Source organism: Pezoporus occidentalis, unplaced genomic scaffold (assembly GCF_034315485.1).
Source record: "Pezoporus occidentalis ecotype Australia unplaced genomic scaffold, CSIRO_AGI_Poc_V1 ctg15, whole genome shotgun sequence".
Taxonomy (NCBI): domain Eukaryota; kingdom Metazoa; phylum Chordata; class Aves; order Psittaciformes; family Psittacidae; genus Pezoporus; species Pezoporus occidentalis.
In genome coordinates this window covers 3,950,517-3,975,141 of record NW_026913316.1, presented here as the reverse complement: position 1 = coordinate 3,975,141, position 24,625 = coordinate 3,950,517, and the positions used below count along the sequence as shown (strand labels likewise).

The following is a 24,625-nucleotide window of genomic DNA, read 5'->3' as shown; positions in this document are numbered from 1 at the left end:
TCAATCTCTGGGGGTTTTTTTGAGATAAGGAGTAAAACTGCTCATCAGCACAAGAAAATTACCCTCCCGGTTTCCTGATGAAATCTCCCACTTGCACTTGACAGGAAAAAAAAACAACTCCAAAAAAAAAAGCCAGATAATGCAGGACAATGGAACTATTCAAAGGATTTAAAATGATGCAGATGCAGGCTCTTACTCTATGACAAGTCTAAGTTATACCCAATTCCAGCTAGTTTATGATCCAATAAGCTACTTTTCTTTACTGCCCAGATAAAATCTTTCTACTCTCATTTTAGTCTGCCAGTGGTAAGCTCAGTCCATAAAAAAACAAGATTCTTTATTTTCTATAAAGTTCTTAGCTTTTGGTGATTTGTCTGGATTGTCTGTATCACAAGTATTCTTATCAGCTTGTCATAAACTTGTATCCTTAGCAGAGCCACTGACTGAAACAAAGCTTAAACTGCTGCTAAGGCACATCAGTAGATACAGGCATAATTCAAAAACTTAATTCTGGTTTCTTCACATGAGTTTTAACACTTGACCTTCTAGCAATTTATGGAGATTATTACAGCATAAAAAGATTAGATGGATTAAAATCAAGTCATCCTCAGGGTTGAGTACTGCAGACTGTGATGGTGATGAGGATTTAAAAATGATCCTGGTCTTCCACTTCAAATGCCAGAATAAATGCAGTGATGTTTCATGCCTGAAGTTTCAAGTTGCTTTTTTTTTCCTCATACACTTGTCAGAATTAGAAATTGTACTCTGCATATACCTCGATTCAAAAGAAATTTCTCCTATGCTTCTCTTCAGCCTAAGGACCTGCCAAAAAGGCACCTGTCCAATTGTAGCTCCTGATTGAAAGAACAAACTCAGACGTTAGCAAAGTACAAGGGCAAGAACTGATGTTTTATTAACCTATTTTACAGACTCTCAAGAGGAAGCTAGTCCTGTCAATGGGTCTTCACTGCATATCTCATCAGAGGACATGCCATTATTTCACTTTTACATCCCTCCCTTAAGAATACTCCCTCTGATGAAGTATTTCAAGGGCAAGCATCACAAAGTGCTGTAGCAAGGTACAGCAAATGGATCCGAGCCACATTAGGACGTCATTGGTAAAAATAAACATGGTGAAACTCAGTTTGACAAGCAACACAAATATTTGCATCACCATGTGATTGGCATTGTCCTACAGAAGGACAATGCCTTGTACCTTGGGTCACTTTCCTTTCAGGTCCACTTGATACAAGTATAAAGAGTACTGCCGAAACTAAGCCACAAAGGATGGAATTTATAAGTTTCTGAGGTAGCCACTATTTTTTTCAAAGTCAGATTAGGTAAATTACCCTTCTGCACCTAAATAACCTCTTTTAGACATTTACTATACAACAACATTTATACCTCCACAGGGCTTTTTAAACTGTTATTTCAGCTATAAACAAGTATGTTGCAAAATCAGAGATTACTCGCAACTGAAGAAATGATGGAGAAACAGATGACTGCAGCAGATTTGAAGGAAAGTCACAGACTTTTAAAACAGGCACATTTCAAGGTACAAGTCTCAGGTATGCTCAGCATAGCTGAAGATCTAGTAAACAACATTCACTAGCTGTGCCTGTCAAGAAATTTGTCACTCTGAAGAAGAATTTCAAACATCAGTCTCCGGCAAAATGTGTTCTGCATTTTTGTTTCCAGATGCGTGGTTTTGTTAACCAGGTTCTCAGTTATTTATCCTATACATGCATTTTTATGCATACTCACACTGATTCCCTTACCCATTTAAGAACCTGTGTAAGTAGTCATCAGACTGGGTGGTAGATGGAGTAAGCAATATTAAGAGAAAACTGTTGTTCCAGGACTAATGTGTTTTGAAAGAAACAGGTGTTTTCTTCTGGAGGAATTCTCGATCAGTTACACAGGTAGTTTGTTTGTACATACCACTATTCCATTTCAAATATGGGCTTTAGCTTTTACTGGCGCGTGGTCTGTTGCCAGCAACAGACACAGAAACCCACCAGTAATAGAGAGCTTAAAATGGTAAAAAGAAGACACACTTGAAAAGAAATATCTTTATATATAGTATTCGCTTAAAAAATAAAATAGGTGGAACTTTAAAAGAGGAACATCCCATTCCGAATGAAAATTTAAAATACACTTCCATGCTAAAAGCACAAGTCTGGATGTCAGCCTCACAGAAGCTGCCAAGTAACAGAGAAAGAAACCTAATCTTTCACATTACTCTTCTCTGTGTCTTTGCTTTCCTGAATTACATGACTATTGGCATTTTTACCAGATTGACCTAAATCCTCGATTTTATTTTCTACTTCCATAGCACTGTTTTCCACAGGACTGTGGGAAGATTCTTCACCTATTTCTGCTTCCATTTTTGTGACTAAATCATGTTCTTTGTCTTCTACATCCATTCCTTCCTCTGTTTGTGCCAGCCTATGTTGAACTTCTTCCTCTGCTTTACTTTTCGATTCCTCATCTTTCCTCTTTGCTTTAAACACTTCAACTCCCATCATCCTCAGGTAGTGAAGTCTCTCATTCCTGGGCACAAAGGCACGGAGTGATGTCTTCCCTTGCCAACCACACAGCAGTATAGGGCACTGAAGATCATCAGGTTTCCTATAAACAAGCAGTTACATTCAGTTGACTATGAGAAAGTTAATCTTCAAAACTTAACTTAATAGCCATACCCTGTCTGCACGTACATTAAGTGCACAATCTTTAACACTGAATGCATTTTATAAGTAATTACAGAAGACAAGTAAATTTGTCTTAACTTATAATATCTAAACTTAACTTACTTAATATCTAAACAGACGCCTGGCTGTTTACAAGCAAGCAAGCAAAACAAATAAGCTCAATGTTATTAAATTTCTGCAACAGGCAAAACAATTTTCTAGCTCTGGTTTCAAACCAATATAAGCAACAGCAAGATGAAAGCTTACATTTTAAAAGTTCTCAAGAGCTTCTAATACTACTTTACAAGAAACAGGAACAACAAAAAAGTTTAGCTTTTTCTATTCCAAATACTGGACTCCACAGGGTAACAACCAACCAAACATGCACACAAATCACATGCAATGATACTGTGAACCTCTGGCAGAACTACTAGCTCTCCTTTATAAAGCTAAACCCTACAGCTGTTTTAAGAATACACAAGCAAGATAGCTTCTTTCCCTGTTATATTCTTTGTATCCTGTCTGGTGCTACTGTTGGCCTCACAGCCCCTCTATGCCTCCACTTCTGTTTTGGCCGAGTGAAAAATTCTTGTCTAAGTTATAAAACTGCATCAACAGAAAGCAACACATCTACTTACGCAGGGTCTGGGTCGTACTTCAGAACTATACTTCCCATTGCTACAAGGAAAGGGAAGGGGATGGGGGAACAAAACCAAAACAGATGACTTACTTGGTACAATGTTAAAATTACTGCAATTTGAAAATGTTCAAGAAAACAAGTTTTTAGACAGTCACAAAGTACGAGCTGTTAACAGTTATCTATGTCAGTACAGTGAGCTATAGACAGTTATCAGTTTTAATCTTTTTATTTTGTCTTTTTTTCTCCAGACCAAAGTGTTTCTATAATTACAAAAGCAACCGCTAACCCTGCTCCCACACAAACAAAGAAATCAAACTAAAAAAACATGTAGCGGATTACTTTACTCAGTGAACCTAGGAAGCCACTTTCACTTAAGTAAAATGAACATTAAGAGTATACCAGCCCAAACTTTAGAACAATTGTTCCTCCCATTTCATCTCATCAAACACTGAAGTACAAGGACCAGCGATGATTTGGAAATAAACATAAACAAAAGACAGAAAACCAGCCTTCCATTTCTTCAAGCATGCAGCACAAAGGAAATAAAAACTTATTATGACTAGACATTGATCCCCATATTTAAGAAAATAAAAACCTGAATAACTGAATTTGATACAGAAAATAATGATAAACAACTGCAGATGACAAACAGTTTCAGCTGGAGCACTAACACATAAATATCAGTAGCATATATAAAATCTATGGTCATAAGGTATTTTAAATGCTGCCTCACACCACTGTGCCACAGAAGTCACAAGTTTGGTGTCTTCTGTTCTCTGGAGTTCATAAACGTTAAAGGCTGAGATCAGAAAGGACTACAGTTTGTAGTAGCACGCTAGGTTTCCATAATGCTTACTTACTTAATTACTAAGTATATTTAAGATAAATCTAGCCAAAATTTTTAGCAGTTTATGTGGCAGGATTCTCATAGTCTTTTCTATATATATATAAAATATATATATTATACTACATTATATATAAAAATATATATGTGTATATATATATGTTACATATATATAAATATATACAATATGTATATACAATACTTTTGTCATAGCACAAATTAGAAGGCTTACCCATGTCTTTGACTTTCTTCTGTGTTTCACTGCTAAATTTACTTAAGAATGGATTTTCCTGGGTTAGCAGAATTTTAACATCTTCTATGCAGACATTTATAATCCTTGCATGAATGAATGGGTACAGAGTATAAATTCCCTGTTTAATAAATAAATGTAATTATTTCAAATTGCAATCTCTACTTTCTGAAGAAAATTGTTAAACCAGTATTTTCTTTAGCTAATGTCAGAAAACAATTTTCACATTTTAAACCATACTGAAAATGCTAATTGTCATTAATCTGACAAAGTTAATGCCAGCTGTGCTATAGGCTTTAGGAGAAATGAAAGTATCTCCATTGAAAATACATTCTGAAATTACCTCTTGTGCTAATCTGAACGCACATCCAAACTGTTCCCCATCAGTGTTGCGAGACCAGACTTTTATCCCTGTGTTAATAACCTGCAAATGGCAAAGCCAAAGATTATCATTAAGGAGTATAAATTCTAAATTACCACTCTGAACTTTGCTTTTTCTCAACTGTTTTCACTAAAAGAAGGAATAAAGAATAATTCTGCTGTAATGTTCATTTGCACTGGACACTAAATTAAATTCATGTGAAAATTAATTCAAGGGAAAAAGGAATTCCTGCTATCAAAACACAATTCTCTCTCAACATAAACGTTTTTTACTCCTCTTCATGTTTAAACCTGAACACTGTGAAGAAGTGGCAGTCTTAAAATGAGGGCACAGAACTATTAAGATCTAATTTTAATTTTGAGAAAGAATTTTCTGGGTGATTCTGGGAAGGTCGATCAAGACAGGATTTTTAAAGTGCACAAGTGCTTAATATTAGGACACGACATCCTTTGCAGTACCCAGAGTCTCACTACCTAACATAACTGACAAAACTTTAAGGAACTGGTGCATTATGTAGCCACTTCCTATATGTTAGATAAAAGCGTAATTATTTATCCATCTCAAAGACCTGCAAAGATGCAATGAGTATCTTTGGACACCTTCAAGATTTGATTTTACGAGGCCCTGAACTCTCTTACCTAGCTTTGAAGTTAGCTCTGCTTGGGGCAGGAAGGAAGCTGGACTAGATATCCCCATTCTAACTTACATTATTCAACAAGTTGTCAGACAAATCTTTAGCATTTGCAAGGCATTTTCTATGGGGAGTCATATAAAAAAAAAAATATATATAAAATTTTCCCCTCTAATTCACAAAAAATACTTCTTATCCCATTACCATTCAGCTTAATAACTTTCCAAAATGTTCAGTAGTTAAAATTATTTAAACAATGTCCCCATGTAACACAGCCAGCTAATAATTCAGCTGAAGTTAACTATTATTTTTGGTAGGTTTCAAAGCTCTTAATACTTTTATAATTAAGGGGCTCATAAATACAACAGCCTTAATGTAAACCTGTGAAAGTAGCTGAAGACCATGCAAAAACGCCGGTATACACACAGCAGTTATAGATTCCCTTCTTCTATTCTTAAGTTCCCTTGCATCTGCCAAAAAACATACCGATTTTAACCTTGGAGAGCGTTATTTACTTCTCAGAGACAACTCCTCATCTCTTGAAGAAAACATACATACAAAAAAAAAAAACCAACGCAAACAAGGCCTATCAGAGGGCTAATCTATATAAACAACAAGATCTGCAATAAAGTTCAAGGCGACATTCACTGATGTTTATAATCTCTGTTGTGAAAACATGAAGAGATGAACCATACCTTCATCTTCTCACTGTTGTTCAGAAGCACATTCCTTAGCTCCTTAGAAACCATGTACAGCTGTCTCTTCTTTCCTTCTTGAGTTCGGGTTAGTAAATTCATCTTGGGAAATGATGGGTCCAATGCATAAAACTTCCTGTGGCCATAATACTTGTTTTGATTAACTAAGCAATGAAATTACATACTCAAAATGCATGGCTCAGCCCATTTCCTCAAGCTATCTCTGCAAACACTTAACTCTGGCTCCAGAGCTAGACTTTCTAAGATGCATGACATCAGAAAAGACAAGCTGTCACAGACATGAAGATACACTTGAAAATTTCCAGTGCAAACTAGAGTTGGCTATTTTCATATAACAGTTTTAAGTGTTGAAGAGAGGGGCACCTGGTGCAAAGTCAGGGAAAAGTTTTATGTATGACTAGCTGGGCCCATCTTTTGTGATGAAGTGAACTACTGATATTCTTAAACTACTAGAAATCTTACAGCCAAAACAGAAACATTTTTTTCTTACTGGATAGGAAGGAACAATGGATCATCTTCAGGGAGAAACACAAAAGGGTCTTCTTTAAAACCAAACAACTTCATTTTTTTAGATGGTGGTGGTCTGAAAAGAAAATGCCACTGCAGTTTCAATTTTAATAAAAGTAGCCGGTTTAAACTCAGTATATTCAGTTCATTTAGTCAACATTTGTCTTATGGTAACGATAATATACCAAGCAGAATACTGACGTTTTCCTGTGCTTTATTAAGAAAACACTACCCACAATTTAACTTCCTCATTTTAAGAAGTGAAAGCAATGCTTGAGAACAGAAACCGTAGAAATGGTAAAAAGATATTTCTGAGGGAGTAATTGTGAAGACAGTAAAGATCTTCCAAAGGTTAACTTCTGAAAGTTGTTTTTTTTTTTTTCCTTAACAGAGAAGAAAGGACTAACAGACTTTACAAATGCTAGCAAGAAAAGTAGTTATTTTCCTAACTTGCTGAAATACAAAACAGAGAATGTGGAAATAAAGGACAACTGATCAAATTAATTTATTCTTCTTGATCGACTTCTAAATGAGTCCAGTAACAAAAGAACTATAGAATACTCAGCAATTACGAATCTGTCATAGGACAAATACTGAGACATGGCCTCTTACCCACATACTCCTTCCTTTTTGCTTTGTTCAGTGTCTGAATTCTGCAATTCTTGCTTTTTCTTAGACTCTTCATTTTCATCAAGTGTTAGTTCTTCAGTAATATGTTCAGAACCATTATCTGAATTGGCTGCTGTCACTTCAGCATCTCCTGTTCTTTGTGGTAATTTCTGATGAGCCTATTTCAAATTGCAGTATTTTCAACAAAGCAGAAATAGTGTCTAAGTTGTAGTAAGAGGTACCTATATTCTCTCTTTGCACGTACTTAATGCTTATCAATTTGTATGTAAGGACTTAAACAGATCCATTTAGGGAGTTAATCTGATTACTAAATGAAGATACCATTACAAGTTGCATTTACCTCTAGTACTGATCTGGACAATTTCTTACTAACTGTTTAGGAAAGCTATTTTTGTACCATTTACAAAATCGTGTTCAAGCACTCAAAGAGAAGACTATTTTAAGTCAGGATCTCCTGCTTTCCTTCTAGCACTCAAAATGACTCACACATCTTGCTGCTGCACCCTTTTTGTAAGAGTGCTACAACATTAAACTTAGAACAGTATAAACTGTTTGGATGATGCTTGCTTCTGAATAAATGCTTCTTCCTTACTGCCACATACACTTCTAATGATGCAAATCAAATAAACAGAAACAGCTAAAAAGGGTACAAACAAGAAGTTTCTCTCAAAGATATCAGCAACATAAGAGATCAAACAAATCATGTCAACTTAAAATCCTGTTGACAGGATTTTAAAGACAATTGACAACAAATGGATTAAAGTCAGGTGGCTGAAGCTGCTGCTGCTCCTAACAGGTTTATATCCATTCCCTGGCTGCTGAGCTGCTAGACTAATCTGTTGGTGAATCACTTCTGAGCAACCAGCCCAGAGTAAGATAAACTGAAATCAGAATTTGCTTACAACACAGCAGAAAAAAAGCCTTCAGCAGAAGGACGAAGGAAGTGACAGCTCTAGCAGCCCAACCTGATCTGCTTCTGTAGTTCTTTCAAAACCTTAACTTCGGGTTCAAGTTTTACCTTGCTATTTTACTATGATTTCAAAATTTTTAGATTTTTTTTTTTTTTTTGTTTGTTTGGTTTTTTTTGTTTTTTTTTTTTTAGTTCTTACAGGATTTAGGAACTTATTTTTAACTGACAATCTGAACTATGACTGAAAGGCAGATACAAAACAGTTATAGTATATTTTCTATCATATAAGCTTTCCAAAAATAATCCAGAAATGTTAGTAAAAGTTAACATTTTAGCTCCTTTAAAAGAAGTTACCTTAGGCTGGCGTTTATTCCAAGGCATTGGTGATTTTTTTATTAACACAGCCACAAAGAAACCTCCTGTGTTCTGATGATGTGGCAATATCCTAAGACTAGAGGAGAAAAAAATGTTGCAATGCATTCATCAGCAGCATTCAGGCTTTCACAGTACTAGAAGCATCACATTTATATTTACTTTCAGGGTAAAATCTACTCTTGGAAAACTTACCAACGCTCTAGATTCATTGCCTTCAGCTTCTCTTCATCTTTTACAGGAAACATAGTGGGACGTATTTGTGTTTGTCTATTTGAAGGCACATCTTTCCACTCTTCAAGCCACTGTCCATCTTTCAGCATTACCTTCAAAGGAGTAAATATAAATACTGTGAAGAATATGCATCACCATTTTACAAGTTTTAATTAAAATACATTCAAACCAAGGTTCAGATGCTAAGAAAGGCAAGTTATTTTCTGGTATAGTAAATCAAGTTCTTCAAAGTGTATTGTTTCTTTGTGCACTGTATGTGTACATGAGATTCTTGCCAGCTGTACCTCTTAGCTTCTTGTATGCTTCAAAAAGTGTGTAGTCAAGTACAGACTTGTGAAGAATAAAATCCAGTGATCTCTGGTAACTTGCTACAACATACAGACTGCCAAAATCCAAAGGAAGAGTAGTGGTAGAACATGTAAGAAGATTAGTAAGGCATCAAATTTAAGATACACTACTTTTCTGCCATAAGACTGGCTGTGAAACATTCTGCTATAGGCAGCTTCTGTGCAATACACCAAGAGGATACTGCAGCCTAATAAGGGTTTACAAACAAGGAATCCCAATTTCATTACATAAGAAAGATCCAAGAATGCAACACAACAGCTTGGTAAGCATGGACCCCTGCCATAGCACATATAGGTCATGATAAAGATGTTTTCAAGGGAAGTTACTGAAGAACCATAAATTTTGTAGTGCCTGTATTTTCAGCCAGGATTCAGAACGTATCTGTAACTGCGGTCTAAGATTAATTACATAATACAGTATTATAGGGAACAAGATATACTCTTAGGGATCTTTATATATATATGTATATATTGTACCTCTATGCAGTAAAAATATAGTAAAATTAAAATCATAAGCCAGTTATGCATTTTACATTTATCCTTCAGTTACAAGCATGAAATTTAATTTTTCAGAACTTTCAGAAGAAAGAAACCAGCTGGTTTCTAGGCTGAATTTCCAATGGCAGAACATAAACAAATCTTTATTCCATGCATCTTGTGGACAGGCATAAACCTGCCAACTACCATTGCAAGAGACTAGTGAAATGGTGAGAGAAGACAGAGCCACCAATGGGGTCACTAAGGCACTCGCTCATAATCAGAAGTTCATCAGAGCTTCTTTTCCTACTACCAGGAAGAACTTCTACTCTTCTGGATTATACTCTTATCACGAAGCTGAAGCAGCTCTGGGGGGTTTTGCTCCTCCCTGCTAGTCTGTTTCCAGAACCGAAACCACGGAAGTTGTGGAACAGAATATATAATTCCACTAATATTCTAGGATTGCTCGCAGCACTGCAGATTTTATTGCTGACTTCCAGAAAGGGTTTAACAGCTTTTACTTCCAAATAACTCAAACGGACCAGCTCAAGAACTGTAAAATCTAACACTCACAGGCCGTACAGGCAGGAGCGGTAACTTGAAAGTGGCTGAAATTATGTTGCCACCTATAGGCCACATGCGCACGTTAGAAAAGGGAATTCTATAAAATACAAGAGACAGCAAAGAAAGCTAGAGGAAAAAGATGACAGCAGATGAGGAAGTAAGAACTTACCATTAGAAAGGTTTTTAGCCCTCTCCCCTACAATGCTATATTGTCTAAACCTCTAAACAGCAAATCACTACCATTACTTCAGCTCAATCTTATGTTTTGAAATGTTAAATAAACTTCAATATCTCCCTAACTTAACACTCGACCACAGACCAAGAACTTCACAGAAGCATGAGGTGCAGTACCTTCCATTTTGTAACTCCTGGCATCCTCTTCAAACCTGGTAACTCAGAAGAGACATCGGCAAGTTCTAAGGCACCTGAAATCAAGAATATACACGTTCTTTAAAACAGACTTGACAGTTGTATTCCTAATTAACTTTTACAAAGATAGTTTTCTGTCAAGTTTAAAGACCATTTTAAGACCATTGCTTTTTAAAATTTTCAAGGAACAAAATATTACAAAAGCACTGCAATGTAAATGAACTAGATGTCAAGAACTGTTCGTAGTAACTCCGTATGTTTGCAACCTATAAATTAACCAAAACATAATGGTAAGATATTTTTTGCAGCAGCTGCATAGAGTAATACTGTACAACCCATATCATAAACGTCAGTGTTCCAGGCAATGCAGTCATAGAAGTTTTTATCCTCACTTACTCAGTATTTCTCAGAAAGGTACTCTTTTGGGGTGACTAAGCCTTTTAAAATGCTTGACAGATTCTCATTTTATGGACTTAAAATCTTAATTTATTCCAGTGTGAGAGGAAAAAGAATTTATTTTTTTTTTAATGGAAAGGAAACTTTCAAACTGTAACAGTAAAGTACATGGATGTGCTTAAACAGTTCCAGAGGAGTGCCATGAAGATGATCAGAGGGCTGGTGCACCTCTCCCATAAAGACAGGCTGAGAGAGCTGGGGTTGCAGAGCCTGGATAAGGCTCAAGGGAGACCTTATAGCAGCCTTCCAGTACCTAAAAAGGGGCTACAAGGAAGCCGGATAGGGACTTTCTACAAGGGTGTGTAGGGATAGGACAAAGGGCAATGGCTTTAAGTTGAAAGAAGGTAGATTTATATTAGATATTAAGGAAGAAGTTCTTTACTGCGAGGGTGGTGAGGCACTGGCACAGGTTGCCCAGAGAAGTTGTGCCTGCCTCATCTCTGTCAGTGTTCAAGGCCAGGTTGGATGGGGCTTTGAGCAACCTGGTCTAGTGGAAGGTGTCCCTGACTGTTGCAGAATGACTCTAAGAGCAGAACCATAGAGTTCTGGAGGACTGTGCAAGCAAGGCAGGGGGTGGCCCCCACAGGTGGCCGGAGACCGGACCTGGGAGGAGAATGTGGAGGAAGCTGTGGGGGCTAACCAATACTGTTGTGCCAAGAAGGAGTGGCTGAATACCACTCCTATATATGTGTGAACTGCGTCACAAATAAACCAGAAGTTGTTTATCACTCATATTGGGTTGGCCTGTCTGCTTCTCCTCGCCGCTTACAAATGGCGCCCGAACAGGGACGCGGATTACAGGGCCCTGGTCGCTGGGGACCTGGATTATACGGCTCCGACTAGCGGGGACCCGGGATACAGGGCCCCGACTAGCGGGGACCCGGGATACAGGGCCCCGGCTGACGGGGACCCAGGATACAGGGCCCCGACTAGCGGGGACCCGGGATAAAGGGCCCCGGCCGACGGGGACCCGGGATACAGGGCCCCGACTAGCGGGGACCCGGGATACAGGGCCCCGACTAGCGGGGACCCGGGATACAGGGCCCCGGTCGACGGGGACCCGGAACGGCGAGAGAGCGGCGCCGGCGGCAGCGGCCGGGCAGCGCGGGCAATGCTGCTGCGGTGGCGTGACGGACCCGGGTGCTTGGATCAACCGAAAGAATCCGCCGCTGGGGTGAACCAGACACTGCTGCGTCGGGAGGCCGATCCGGAGACTGAGGTTACAGGACGACCCAGAAGAAGACGATCCGGAAAAGGCTGGCCATGAAAATGGACCGAGAGGTAGCCCTGGACTTATTACAGTGCTTTTTATAAAAGCGGGGAACTGAGCCCTGAACTTTTTACAGTGCTTTTTATAAAAGCGGGGAATTGAGCCTGAGACTCTAAAGCAGCTAGCAGGTCTACTGCCTGTAGGGAAGGCTAAGAGATTTTTTTTGCAGATCCTAATACAATATTTGAGGAGAGTGAGTGGCGAAAGTTTGGTGATGAACTATTTGACTCAGTGCTTAATGATTATAAAAAGGCAAAGAAACTCGGTAAACCACGGAGGGAAGTAATGAACTGTATAAAAAGATACAAGGCAGAAAAGAAAACTGCCGCGGTAGCAACGGAGAAACTAGGAACAGACGTCCCCGGTCGGTTGAAACCGGGGGAAGATTACAACTCGTTCCCCCCCCCCCCAACTCGCGGGAGCACAGGGTTTCCCACCCCCCCCTTCCTTTTCTCCCCCTCCATCAGAAGGTGCCGCGGAGGAGGTGTAACCCCTGCTCCCCCACCACCCCAGTTCCGAAAGTAGGGACTTTGAAAAGGACAGAGAAAGTATATTAGAAGGTATACGCATGATAAATGTCGAGGAATCCGAATGAAAGAGGGCGGTGCCTCGGCGCCGAATCGATTGCAGCGCCACTGTGAAGCACGCAGTAAAAAATAGGGATCATGCGCTAGCGGGAGACTTAAAGGAACCGTGAGCCTCTCCAACCCACTATGCCCTAGAGTGAAAAAACTTTTAACTCAGTCACGGAGGAGCCAGGTCTGCAGATGGCCACATACCGAACGAGATACATCTGATAAGAAAGACACAGCTGCGAGCAACGGAGACCCCGAGTTCGGCGCAGGATCAGCCCCCGAGTCCCCTGAATCCGAGCCAGATTTGTGTCCTCTGCTTCCAGACCCTGACTCTTTGTCTCCCGGGTCGGTCTGCTCAGACTTGCTGGCCCTGAAGACGCTCAGTTGTAACAATGGGTAACCAAATATGTGATCATTACTGGGGAATTTTCTGCAATGGGCATTTTTGCATATCTTGTGTTTACTACACAGCAGGGGCTAAAGAGTGGGAAGCTCTTGATCTCAAAATAGTTAAGGAGGCCTGGCAAACGGTGACCACGTATGTGTTAAAATCCTCTTATACTCAAGCTGTATATATTATGATTTTTTTCTTGCAATTGACAGGGGGAGCCCATACAGTTTCTCTGTGATACTCATGTACCAGAAGTTGGTAAATATAAGTATGTCCAGGTTTCTGTCAACCCTTGGAGACCTCTGTAGATACTGCTGGCCACTTCTTCCAGCACAGGCTGGCCACCTGTGTCGGAATGAGTGTGCATTTTGGTCAGTATAAAAGCCCAAGCCTCATACAATGTGGGGGAGGCAGAGCCTCTGCGGGGACGCCCGCTAAGGTTGAGCCTGCCACCTCGCACTGCAATGATGCTTCTCGGAGCTGGTTTGCTGTTAGTCTCCACAGGGTCCTTGTGCCACGTTCTGTACGTGGGACTGTAGTGGGAGTAATGATGGCTTTTGCAGGGACTCAAAAAAAAAGAGGGGGGAGAGAGAGAGTAATGATGTTACATTTAACTTTAACCTGTCTACTTCTCAAGAACTGATAACCTGGGGGAGGGGGTATATTTGTGCCCTCCTGCCTACAGGTCCATGGCGACTGTGCAAAGTTTGTGAAGCCCTGCCATGAGCTGGACAGACGAATGGATAAACCTGATGCCTCAGCTACAGGAGCTGACCGTGATTACCCCAAGCAGAATGAGATGGAGGAAGAGAAAGAACAAATAACTGCAAAACATCACTTGGGGGCAACTGAAAAGTAACATCCTGAATATGTGTGCTTGTAAAGTAGCTATATTAGAGGTTGTGATTTTGTGTATAAAACCACCTGTATTTACTAGCTAGTTGTTAATAAGAAACTGCACCTTGTATTGTATAGATTTGTCACTTGTAAATGAGATGTTAGAGTATGGAAATTTGCAGTAGCTCCTAGAAAATGCTAAGGCAAAAGCTAGAAAAATTTTAATACAATGGTAGTGTTATAAAGCAGGTGATGGAACAAATTAAGAGGGGGGAGAATTCCACTGGTAAGAAATTTCTTTGGCTAGTCCTTCACTGCCATCAGCATCTTCAACATGCTGCTGCACCCTGTAATAGTTACTCTGCTAATGTAAATGTGTGTGTGCCTTGCTGTAGTAGCGACTTGTTACTGGATAAAACAAAAGGGGGGAGATGTGGAGACAGTGTTCTCACAGGAGAATGCATAATTGGTACATAAACTTTGAATAGTCCTGAAAGACACAGCAAGGCCATGAGAGGCCTGAAGAAGCTTAAGCAAGCAAGATAAGAGGCTGGAATTCACCAAGTTAATGAGAACTGTGGACTGTTGGCAAGCTTTCAAGGTTGAGTTCTCACACCTGTGTTTAACCAATTATATGTTAGTCACTAAGGGTCTTCAAAACATGTATCCAATCATAATATGCCGAATCACTGTAAGTGCTTCAGCCGGGGCCTTGGCTCAACTAAGCAGACTGGGTTGCTGAGTTGCTAAGCAGACAATTCTACATCGAAGGCAATTCCTGATTTGTTTTAATGTTGACTCTGTAAGACATGCAACACTGCAGAACCTTTTGTTGTTGGAACAGGGACATGGATGTGAAGAGTTTGATGGAATGTGTTGTATGAGTCTCTCTGATTATGCTAATTCGATGCACGCACAGCTGAGAACCCTGGCTCAGCTTACCCAGCAATAGTAAATGAGCAATATCCTAAGAATAACTAGATGGTTGTCTTCACGGGGCATTACAGGTTGAGTCAAACACTGCTGTTTAAAGTATTGCACTTATGTATCATTGTTAGGTTAATCATCGTAGCTATTAGACTTGTTTATAGTTGTGTGATAAAACAGGTGAACAGAATAACCCATAATGCCTTGCTTGCACAAAGAAAAAGGGGGGAATTGTTGCAGAATGACTCTAAGAGCAGAACCATAGAGTTCTGGAGGACTGTGCAAGCAAGGCAGGGGGTGGCCCCCACAGGTGGCCGGAGACCGGACCTGGGAGGAGAATGTGGAGGAAGCTGTGGGGGCTAACCAATACTGTTCTGCCAAGAAGGAGTGGCTGAATACCACTCCTATATATGTGTGAACTGCGTCACAAATAAACTAGAAGTTGCTTATCACCCATATTGGGTTGGCTTGTCTGCTTCTCCTCGCCGCTTACACCTGCCCATGGCAGGGGGGCTGGAACTGGATGATCCCTTCCAAAACCAAACCATCCTATGATTCTACGACAAAAGGCGATGTGCCTACAATACATAATGCTACAAATAACATATAAATAGTCATGCTACAAAGACATATAAAATAAATACATCTACAAATGACATCAACAGAGTATAACTTCCTCTACTGAATAAGAACTTAAAGCTGTCCCAACTCCAGAAAGAATGGTATAAAAACTTACTGTTTAAATAGGTGATCTCTCTAAAGAATAACCTGAAAATTTCTTTTTTGTGATTCTGAATTCTAACAGCTAGGTAGGCTTTTTCTCATGTTGTACACAATTTAACAACCTGTTCTAAATGACTAACCATTTACTCTTACAGTAACACTTTAAGCAGGTCTTAAATAAATGACTGATACATGAATTTATGGATGAACTCCAAAAAGACATTTCAGATCTGATTAAACCTGTCCTTTAAATATTCCTGCCTACCTACAGCATGACTTCAACTGATACCTCAAGACTACATCAGACTGAGCAGGCACTAAATAGTTTGTCAGAAATACTACAATTCTCAGTAGAGAAACATGGTACAAAAGTGCCTTTTTCTTACTCCAGGCCTAAGGGGAAAGCAATCTCTGATCTGCTCTACAAGTAGCCATGTAACACAGTGCTAGGATTAAGTTAACACCCAAGAACCAACAAATCTTCTAGACTGACCTGAGCAAATACTTGAGGTTCAATGCCCCCTGCAGACTACTGTGTTACTTTATCCTTCTTTTGCTACATCTACATTGAAGCCCCAAGGATAACATGCACTCACTGGGACACACCATAGCCTCCAAGTAAGCTTCAGAATACCTCCACTGGGCAGAGACAAGATCCAAATGCCACAATAGCCAGTCAAGATCCTTATTTTCAAGTACTGAATTTGCCCAAGATGCTACAATTGTTGGCCTCATTAACATCCATACTGCTCTATGCTCCTACACAAATTAGTCCTTACTGCTTTCCAATAACCTTTTAACTTAACTCTGGTGTACTACAGCCTTCAATAAGCCAAGCATACTATAATTTACATGAAACATGTCTATGTCGTATAACACGCTGTTCTCCCGTTCATCTACCAAAGAAATTACCTCTAAATAAAAATGTCCTTTGACTGGAAATTGAATAGTCAGTTCTTAATTATCTCCAGGCATTTTAGCTAAACTGCTTTTCTGAGACAATGAAATTTCACACGTAATTGGTGGCCAGAATAGTGACTGGAACAAAGAAAACATTACACAAAACAGACTAGTCTACTTCCAGAACCAGCTCAGCTCCAGAGGCACTACAACTGCTTCTGCTCTGTACAAGGCTCAACTTAGTCTGTGGAACTTTTAATGTGAAATCCAATTAGATATCTCCAAACTTCAGGTTACTCACTCGGAAAAAAGTGTCCATCCGCTCAAGACCATAAATCTGGGCTACTAAACCCTACCATCACAAACCGGTGCAGCGCTGCTTCCCAGCTCATCTTAATTTTTCTACCTCTTGTTACTTCAGATGATAAAGACCTAACAGCAACTTAAGCAAGCCTTCATATGCAAGTCAAAAGTGTAAAAAAAACCCGTAAGCTTAAAGACTTTAAAAGTCCAAGTCTGCCAAACTGTGGGTCAAAAGCTTAAAGACTTTAAAAGTCCAAGTCTGCCAAACTGTGGGTCAAAGGATGCTAAAGGTATCAGTGACCTCCACCTGCTGATGCACAGTAACATTCCTCTACCTGCTTAAAGTGTACTCTGGGCTTTTTACTCCTGCAACATACAGCGCTAGTGTCCCACACCATGTTTTCCGAAGGAAATATGAATATCAGACATGGAATCCAAACAGTGGAATCAGTTAGCAGAAGCCAGATAACACAGACCAAATTCCACTGATCTGTAGAAGTCTTTTGTGTATTATTAACACAACTTGTTCAGGTTTTATATTTGCATCCGATTTAGGCCAATTTAAGATGACTGCTCATATCAACAACACTGGTAAAATCCTACAGCTACCAAAAAATTGCTGCAGTTTTGCATAGTAGGAGCATGTTACCTACACTAAGCTTATTACTAGTAGTTTCATACACATACTGTGTTTTGGCCTCAGGAAAAGATTTCCCCATCTTGGGAATTCTCACCTTGGCTCTTTTCCAGCAGAGATGCGATCACTGCTTCATTTTCAATGGGGTTCAACGAACACGTGGAATACACCATTCTCCCGCCTTCTGCCAGCTGTTCAACACCACGGGTTGCAATTCTTAACTGCAATCTAACAGAACACTCTTGATGTAGCCAGGTATCATTCAGGAACCAGAAATATTTGTCATCAAGTTTCTTACATGTGAAGCTATACCGCAGGCACATAATGCTCCATGGGCTAAACAGCCTATACTGCAGACACACTCACAATTACATCTATTAAAACAGCAATTAGGTCAAACATTAACAGTACTGCATGATAACTTCTAACATAACATTCTGTATGTTGTTCTTTCTAGTGTCCCATTAAGTTTATTATAAAGTACTCCATACTAGAAAAATAACACCCCAAAACCTGGCTCTCCTTCTCAGAAATCTACAGTCAAAATGAGAAGCAATCTATTACAAATATTATGGACAACACAGCTTAGCTAGTATTGGCTTTCTGAGAAAAGTAACACTGAGCCAGATGATGAACTTATAACCTGCTTGCATATTGACAACTAAAACAGAACCTGCAATTATGAGTTATCTAGCATTACCACCACAGGTCAGCTGAGTCACAGTAACTGACAGCATTCCCAGCTTGTTACAAAGGCACAGTAAAATGTTCTAAGCTTCTCCATCTGTGTTTAAATTACTGCTTTTTACCATGTGCCTGCACTAGGCTAAGTACTCATTCACCACCATTTAACATAAACAAGTCTCAGGTAACTGAAACCGTGTATGTATCATCTCTAATATTCTTAAGACTTTAAAACGTTTCTATTAAATCTTACAAGTTGTTGTATTTTCCAACAGTATTTTACCTGCCTAAACACTAAGAATCCCAACCAAATTATTTGTTCTCTCTTTCATTAGCTACCTTGTCTAAATGAACTCAAAGAATGTTAGTATGTCAGATATGCTTAAGAAAACAAGCAATTTAGATTCACAGACTACACTCCTCATATCTGAAACACTACACTTTCTCTGAATGGTACATCAGCTCTTGATCTGAGAGAAAAGTGACTCTTCTCAGTCTCTGCTTTGTTATATATTAACATATGAATGCATGCAGATGTTAACAGGAAAAGGAGCAGAGAGAAATGAAAGTGCAGATGTGTAATAAGCATTTTTACCCATGGAGCTGCAAACTGTTTTGTGTCGTCCATTTCTTCCATACATCAATGTTTTTCCTCATAGTTCCATCTCCACTGTAACAGAGGTCAAACAGATCTGTATTATTTGTGGGTGAAACTTATTTCATATCAAAGACATTTATGGCAGCAAAGTATTAACAATCCCTCTCCCACATTAATGAGTCCTCCTATGTCATATTGTTTGCTTCAATGCTATCTTTGTATTTCAGAATCCTGAGCCCAAGTTCAAAAGTGGTCCAAACTTAAGTACCCCTTAGAATGAAAAACGTTCACCTTGATTTGGTATCTTCTTACCCAAGAAGTTTAAGGCATTCACCTGCTTTGGAAGTTACTATAAATCATAACTCACTTAACAACTCAAAAAGCATAACTCAGTAAGACAAAAATTGTAACACTGCACTTAGTGCACTAAAATCTGCACACCGAAGATTGCGTGCAAGATACCTGCAGGGGACGTCACATAAAATCCTGTCATAGAAGAGGATCTCTTTTCTTCCATCAACATCTATTTGTAGATTAGGAATGCTGGAGGCATCATGATTTACCACCATGATGCACGGACTGTTTAACCTCTTAGCCTGATGAACCAGCAAATAGCAGCGCTTGTTGTCGACATCATTAGCAATTACAAAACCCTCTGGAAAAAAAAAATATTAGGAAGATGCTTTACTACTCAACAGCTAAGTAATTTTACATAGTTTACTGCTTTATCTTCAAAGTTGTGTAAGCCTTTCACTAAACAGTTTTACTTAAAAGACTACTTACGAAGAGAGGACCCCTTACTGAACATAAAATAACATGAAGTATGCTGAGGTTTAACTGATGTGTCAAATACAGTCTCAATAGTTCTAGCTTCCATGCAGCAACAATAAGTAACTTCTCAAAGTAAAACCTCTGTAACAGAAAGAACCTCCACTGCCATTGAACACAATCTCTGTACATCAGATTTCCAGAAGAATCCAGAAAGAATCCCCTCCCCCTAACTTCGCAATTTCCATGGGCACTATTTTCTGTGAGCATCTAACTGAAAGTAAAGATTCTGCAGCTTAAAAAGAAATAAACAAGATAAATATAATGACCATTCTAAGGCTAAAGCTCCTCAATTCAGTGTTTGCAGGATACAACTGTAACACAAGGGTTTATGGGCCACCACCTACTAGGTAAACCTGATATATATAAAAAAATTAAGTGCTAATCAGATCTACTGTAGTCTGAACTGTGAAGATATCTACCTATATCTATATGTAATCTATCTCTCTCTTCTAGCCAAGGAAGCCCACAAAGTTTCAAAGCAAAGATGGGGGTATCTTGTATCATTCCAACACACTGGGGGTTCAAAAGGCAGTTAAATGCAGTTACTTAACTGTGATAATTATAACAATCTTTTACAAGAAAAAGCAAAAATTCAAAGTCACAAAAGTTTTTGGTAGTTTTTTCAGACTTACTGGGAAAAGGATCATTCATGTCTGCATGTAGCATTTCAATCAGTTGGGCAGTCTTAGATCCAGGTGCAGCACACATATCTAGAATCTACAAACAGTAGAAAATTAAATAACAAGTCCTACCTTTACATGGTTTTTAAGTCTGGGAAATTTACTATGTGTTCTTGTTGAAATTAAATATTTTTGCATACAGCTGCAGAATTATAATTGTTCTGAAGACCAATTTACAAAAACATAAAGTTCTAGGTTTTGTACGCTTTATCTCTGAGGGTCTAATATGTAAAAAGGACTTTAGTTTCTAGCGAACAAATGCACGAGCTGAAAAAGAAAGATCTGAAAGAGAAATATGAATGTAGATGGGGGATATGGTCTTTTTATCATCTCAATTTCAGCTGAACTGGAACTTTACATACACACGCACATTAAAAGCAAAGTCACGCTAAAGAACAAGTAGTATTTTCCTTTAACTATCAGTAAATTAATCAGCCCAGTTAATTATACAGATTTCATAAAAATTAAGTTCTATCTCTCCCCACACATTTGCATTTTAATGCCAAAAAAATCAGGGCAGTATAAACCGCTTCTTTCTAATATCCTTGAAGAAGCACTTGGAAATTACCTGAACTGTCCTCAGCAACAGCACAGAACAGCACAGCTACCAACACCTGATTTCTAGCATTACTTCTCACTCCTGGTTCATCACAAACTTGGCTTGTGGTGGAGTCATTCATACAGTCACTTTCACAGCAAACCATCTGACAGCTAACACTGCCTTCTTAAGTAAGGAAGCTTACAGTCTTCTTGCATAGTTACATAAACATATGAATATCTTTGGACCTTTAGCACAAGAAACGTTAGCTGAAATTGTACAACAGTATAAAAGACAGGGATGGATCTGATCCAGTTCCCATACAAGCTCTTGTCATGAACAAGACTAACCTGGATGACAGATCCCAGGGAGATGCAAAGAGCACTTATGGAGAGCTTCAAGGAGCATGTGATAAGCACTGCTTAATGCATCATGAAACACACTCAGTAAGACACTGTCATGCCTGCCATTTAAAGTAACAGTTGTAACACTGACAGTTTCCACTTTTGCAGATAATGCACAAAAAAACCAAGAATGCCTTCTGCTGGAAGGCATGCTAAGGCACATGAAAAACAAGTGCGTTGTGACAGCCAGCATGGCTTCACTAACGGGAAATCCTGCCTGACCGATTTAGTGGCCTTCTATGATGGGGCTACAGAACTGATGGACAGGGGTAGAGCAGCTGATGTCATCTATCCGGACTTGCGTAAAGCGTTCAACACTGTCCCACATGACATCCTTGTCCCTAAATTGGAAAGACATCAACTTGAGAGGTGAACCACTCAGTGGGTAAGAACTGGCTGGTGGCTGCACACAAAGAGTTGTGGTCAATGGCTCAGTGTCCGGCTGGAGACCAGTAACGAGTGGTGTCCCTCAGGGATTGGTGTTGGGACCAGTCCTGTTTAACATCTTCGTCGCTGACATGGACAGTGGGATTGAGTGCGCCCTCAGCAAGTTTGCCAATGACACCGAGCTGTGTGGTTCGGTCAATACGCTGGAGGGAAGGAATGCCATCCAGAGGGACCTTGACACGCTTGTGAGGTGGGCTGATGCCAACCTCATGAAGTTTAACCATGCCAAGTGCAAGGTCCTACACCTGGGTCGGAGCAATCCCAGGCACAGCTACAGGTTGAGCAGAGAAGAGATTCAGAGCAGCCCTGTGGAGAAGGACTTGGGAGTGTTGGTTGATGAGAAAATAAACATGATCCATCTTCAGTGTGCGCTCGCAGCCCAGAAAGCCAACCATATCCTGGGCTGCATCAAAAGGAGCATGACCAGCAGGTCGAAGGAGGTGATCCTGCCCCTCTACTCTGCTCTTGTGAAAACTCACTTGGGAGTATTGTGTGCAGTTCTGGTGTCCTCAACATAAAAAGGACATGGAACTGTTGGAACAAGTCCACAGGAGGACCACGAGGATGATCAGGGGACTGGAGCACCTCCCGTATGAAGACAGCCTGAGAAAGTTGGGGCTGTTCAGCCTGGAGAAGAGAAGGCTGCATGGAGACCTCATAGCAGCCTTCCAGTACCTGAAGGGGGCCTATAAGGATGCTGGGGATGGACTCTTCATTAGGGACTGTAGTGACAGGACAAGGGGTCACGGGTTTAAACTTAAACAGGAGAAGTTTAGATTGGATATAAGACAGAAGTTCTTTCCTGTAAGGGTGGTGAGGCACTGGAATGGGTTGCCCAGGGAGGTTGTGAATGCTCCATCCCTGGTGGTGTTCAAGGCCATGTTGGATAGAGCCTTGGGTGGCATGGTTCAGTGTGTGAGGTGTCCCTGCCTATGGCAGGGGGGGTTGGAACTAGATGATCTTAAGGCCCTTTCCAACCCTAACTATTCTATAATTCTATGAAGAATAAGCAAGCATAAACATGCTTCAAAATTGTCCAGCAAGCTGATTGTGAGGGAAAACGAAATTGTGAAAAACAGATTAAAAATTAACACAACCACAGAGTGGTTTCATGGACATCAAGCTGATTCTTCCATAACAGAATTCTGCACCAGCCTTGATACTGCTCTTGTAATTTGTAGTGTAATCAAACTATCTGCTAGGAAAAAATCCAGTACACAGTATATTCTGGAGTTACCTTATGATGAGGGTTAACATTAAGCAGCAGAGGTGGGATCATACTAACAGCCTCCTGTCGACTGATATTTCCCTTGAAAGGAACAGAACAAAAATAAAGATCAGCACCCCCTCCTTTTTATTGCACAAGAGAGCACATTTCTCTTGCAATACTTTTTTAAATCTCTATAAAATAAAATAAAGCAATCTAAACCACACTATTATAAATTCAGGATTGAAATTTGGTAGCAGGTAACAACAACAACAAAAATCAACATTTTTCATCCAACTGAGATCTCTGGTAATTGCATATTTGTTCTAATTTTGTTAAATCTATAGATATAATTTCTGCTCAGCAGAGATGAGAAACTGGATTCAAGCAAGTGAGAAACATGCATTACTAAAGGTAAGTGTTGTTACGTATGCACACACGCTTTTTACAGAATTTAAACACCTATTTTCTAAGAGCAACTCATTATTTCACAGGGACTCATTTTCACATTCTCAAGCAAAAAACAAATGCAATTAGCACAGGAGAAACATCTGTAACTGCAGTTTTGCAGCAGTTGTAGGATTAATTACTGTCAACACCAACACTAAATCGAGATTCTTCTGAGCTACTCAGCTGCTGAGAGAAAAGGTGCGGTCTCAATGTCTCATAACACAGCTAAACAAAACACGGCTCGGGATTTGCAAGAGAAAAGAAACAAATCAAGGTGTATCTAGGACTTACACATTCTGTCTCGCTAACCAGAAACTGATGAAACTTCTCCAGCTGCGGTGACTTGCGCAAGATTTTTCTGCTCAGGTTGGTGTGCCAGGCTAGCTCTTCTGGATACCTGGGGCAAAGAGGCAGAAGAAGAGCAAAGGCAAATGAAACCAATTCATGAGGCTGGATGCCGGGACTGCACAGGATGCCTGTCTGACTTGCACCTCGCTCACCAGCTCAGCGCCTGCGGCATTTCGACTTTCTGGCCATCCACTTCCAGGTCCTCCAGCTCCTTGAAGTACTTTTCCTTTAAGCAGTGGAGAATCTCTCTGGCGTGGCTGCACAGGAGGGAGGCGCACAGGATGAGGCAGGATGGGGACCCGCCTTCCCCAGGCGGCAGGTAAAACCGGAGGGTACCTCCGAGCCCGGGGCCCCCTGCCAGCCCCTACCTGCGGTAGCCGGTGATGCGCAGCGTGGCGGGCAGCGGCTCCCTCAGCGCCGCCATGAAGTCTCCCCACTCTCCGTCGGGCACGATGCCCAGCTCCCGGTAGTACCGCTCGAACAGCTCATTCTCCTTCACGATCTCGGGGTAGCCGCCGGCCCAGCCCTGAAACACGCCGGCACCGTCAGCCCGGCGGCGATGCCGCTGCCCTCCCCTCCCCGCCCGGCCCGGCCTGGCTCTCACCGCCTGGTCCCCGCCGCCGCCACCGCCGCTGTCACCGCCTCGCTCCTGCCGCTGCTGCTGTTGCCGCCTGCGGTCGCGCGCGCGGCGGCCCATGGCGGCCAGGCGCCGCACGAGCCCCGCTACGCGCCCAGCCGTCGGTGCGGCCTCTCCCGCCCCTCACGAGCAGAGGGGCCGCACGCACACACACACGGCAGCCGCACCGCGTGCTCGCGCCGGTATGCGCATGCGCTGGTCCTACCCCCGGGAGCGCCA

The 24,625-nt window shown here is 40.6% G+C and overlaps 1 protein-coding gene across 1 annotated transcript; it reads right to left on the bottom strand.

Annotated features, from left to right (window-relative positions):
• Positions 1 to 888: 888 nt before the first annotated feature.
• NSUN2 (NOP2/Sun RNA methyltransferase 2) lies at positions 889 to 24,502 on the bottom strand. Its single transcript, XM_062610880.1, has 19 exons — positions 24,374 to 24,502; positions 24,138 to 24,295; positions 23,922 to 24,026; positions 23,713 to 23,818; positions 23,002 to 23,073; positions 20,328 to 20,412; positions 19,327 to 19,519; positions 18,862 to 18,936; positions 17,680 to 17,810; positions 10,546 to 10,619; positions 8,768 to 8,898; positions 8,555 to 8,651; positions 7,273 to 7,448; positions 6,644 to 6,736; positions 6,133 to 6,268; positions 4,768 to 4,848; positions 4,407 to 4,545; positions 3,329 to 3,368; positions 889 to 2,631 (listed from the first exon to the last, which is right to left on the bottom strand). Exons 1-19 carry the CDS (start codon positions 24,464 to 24,466, stop codon positions 2,226 to 2,228), a joined length of 2,391 nt encoding a protein of 796 aa, XP_062466864.1. The 5' UTR covers positions 24,467 to 24,502; the 3' UTR covers positions 889 to 2,225.
• Positions 24,503 to 24,625: the final 123 nt, after the last annotated feature.

Coding starts and splice junctions, on each gene's coding strand:
- NSUN2 (XM_062610880.1), bottom strand. CDS start 24,466: ATGGGCCGCCGCGCGCGCGACCGCAGGCGGCAACAGCAGCAGCGGCAG. Junction 4,546..4,767: donor CGTTCAGATTAGCACAAGAG/GTAATTTCAGAA, acceptor TTTATTAAACAG/GGAATTTATACTCTGTACCC. Junction 2,632..3,328: donor AAGTACGACCCAGACCCTGC/GTAAGTAGATGT, acceptor GCTTGTTTATAG/GAAACCTGATGATCTTCAGT.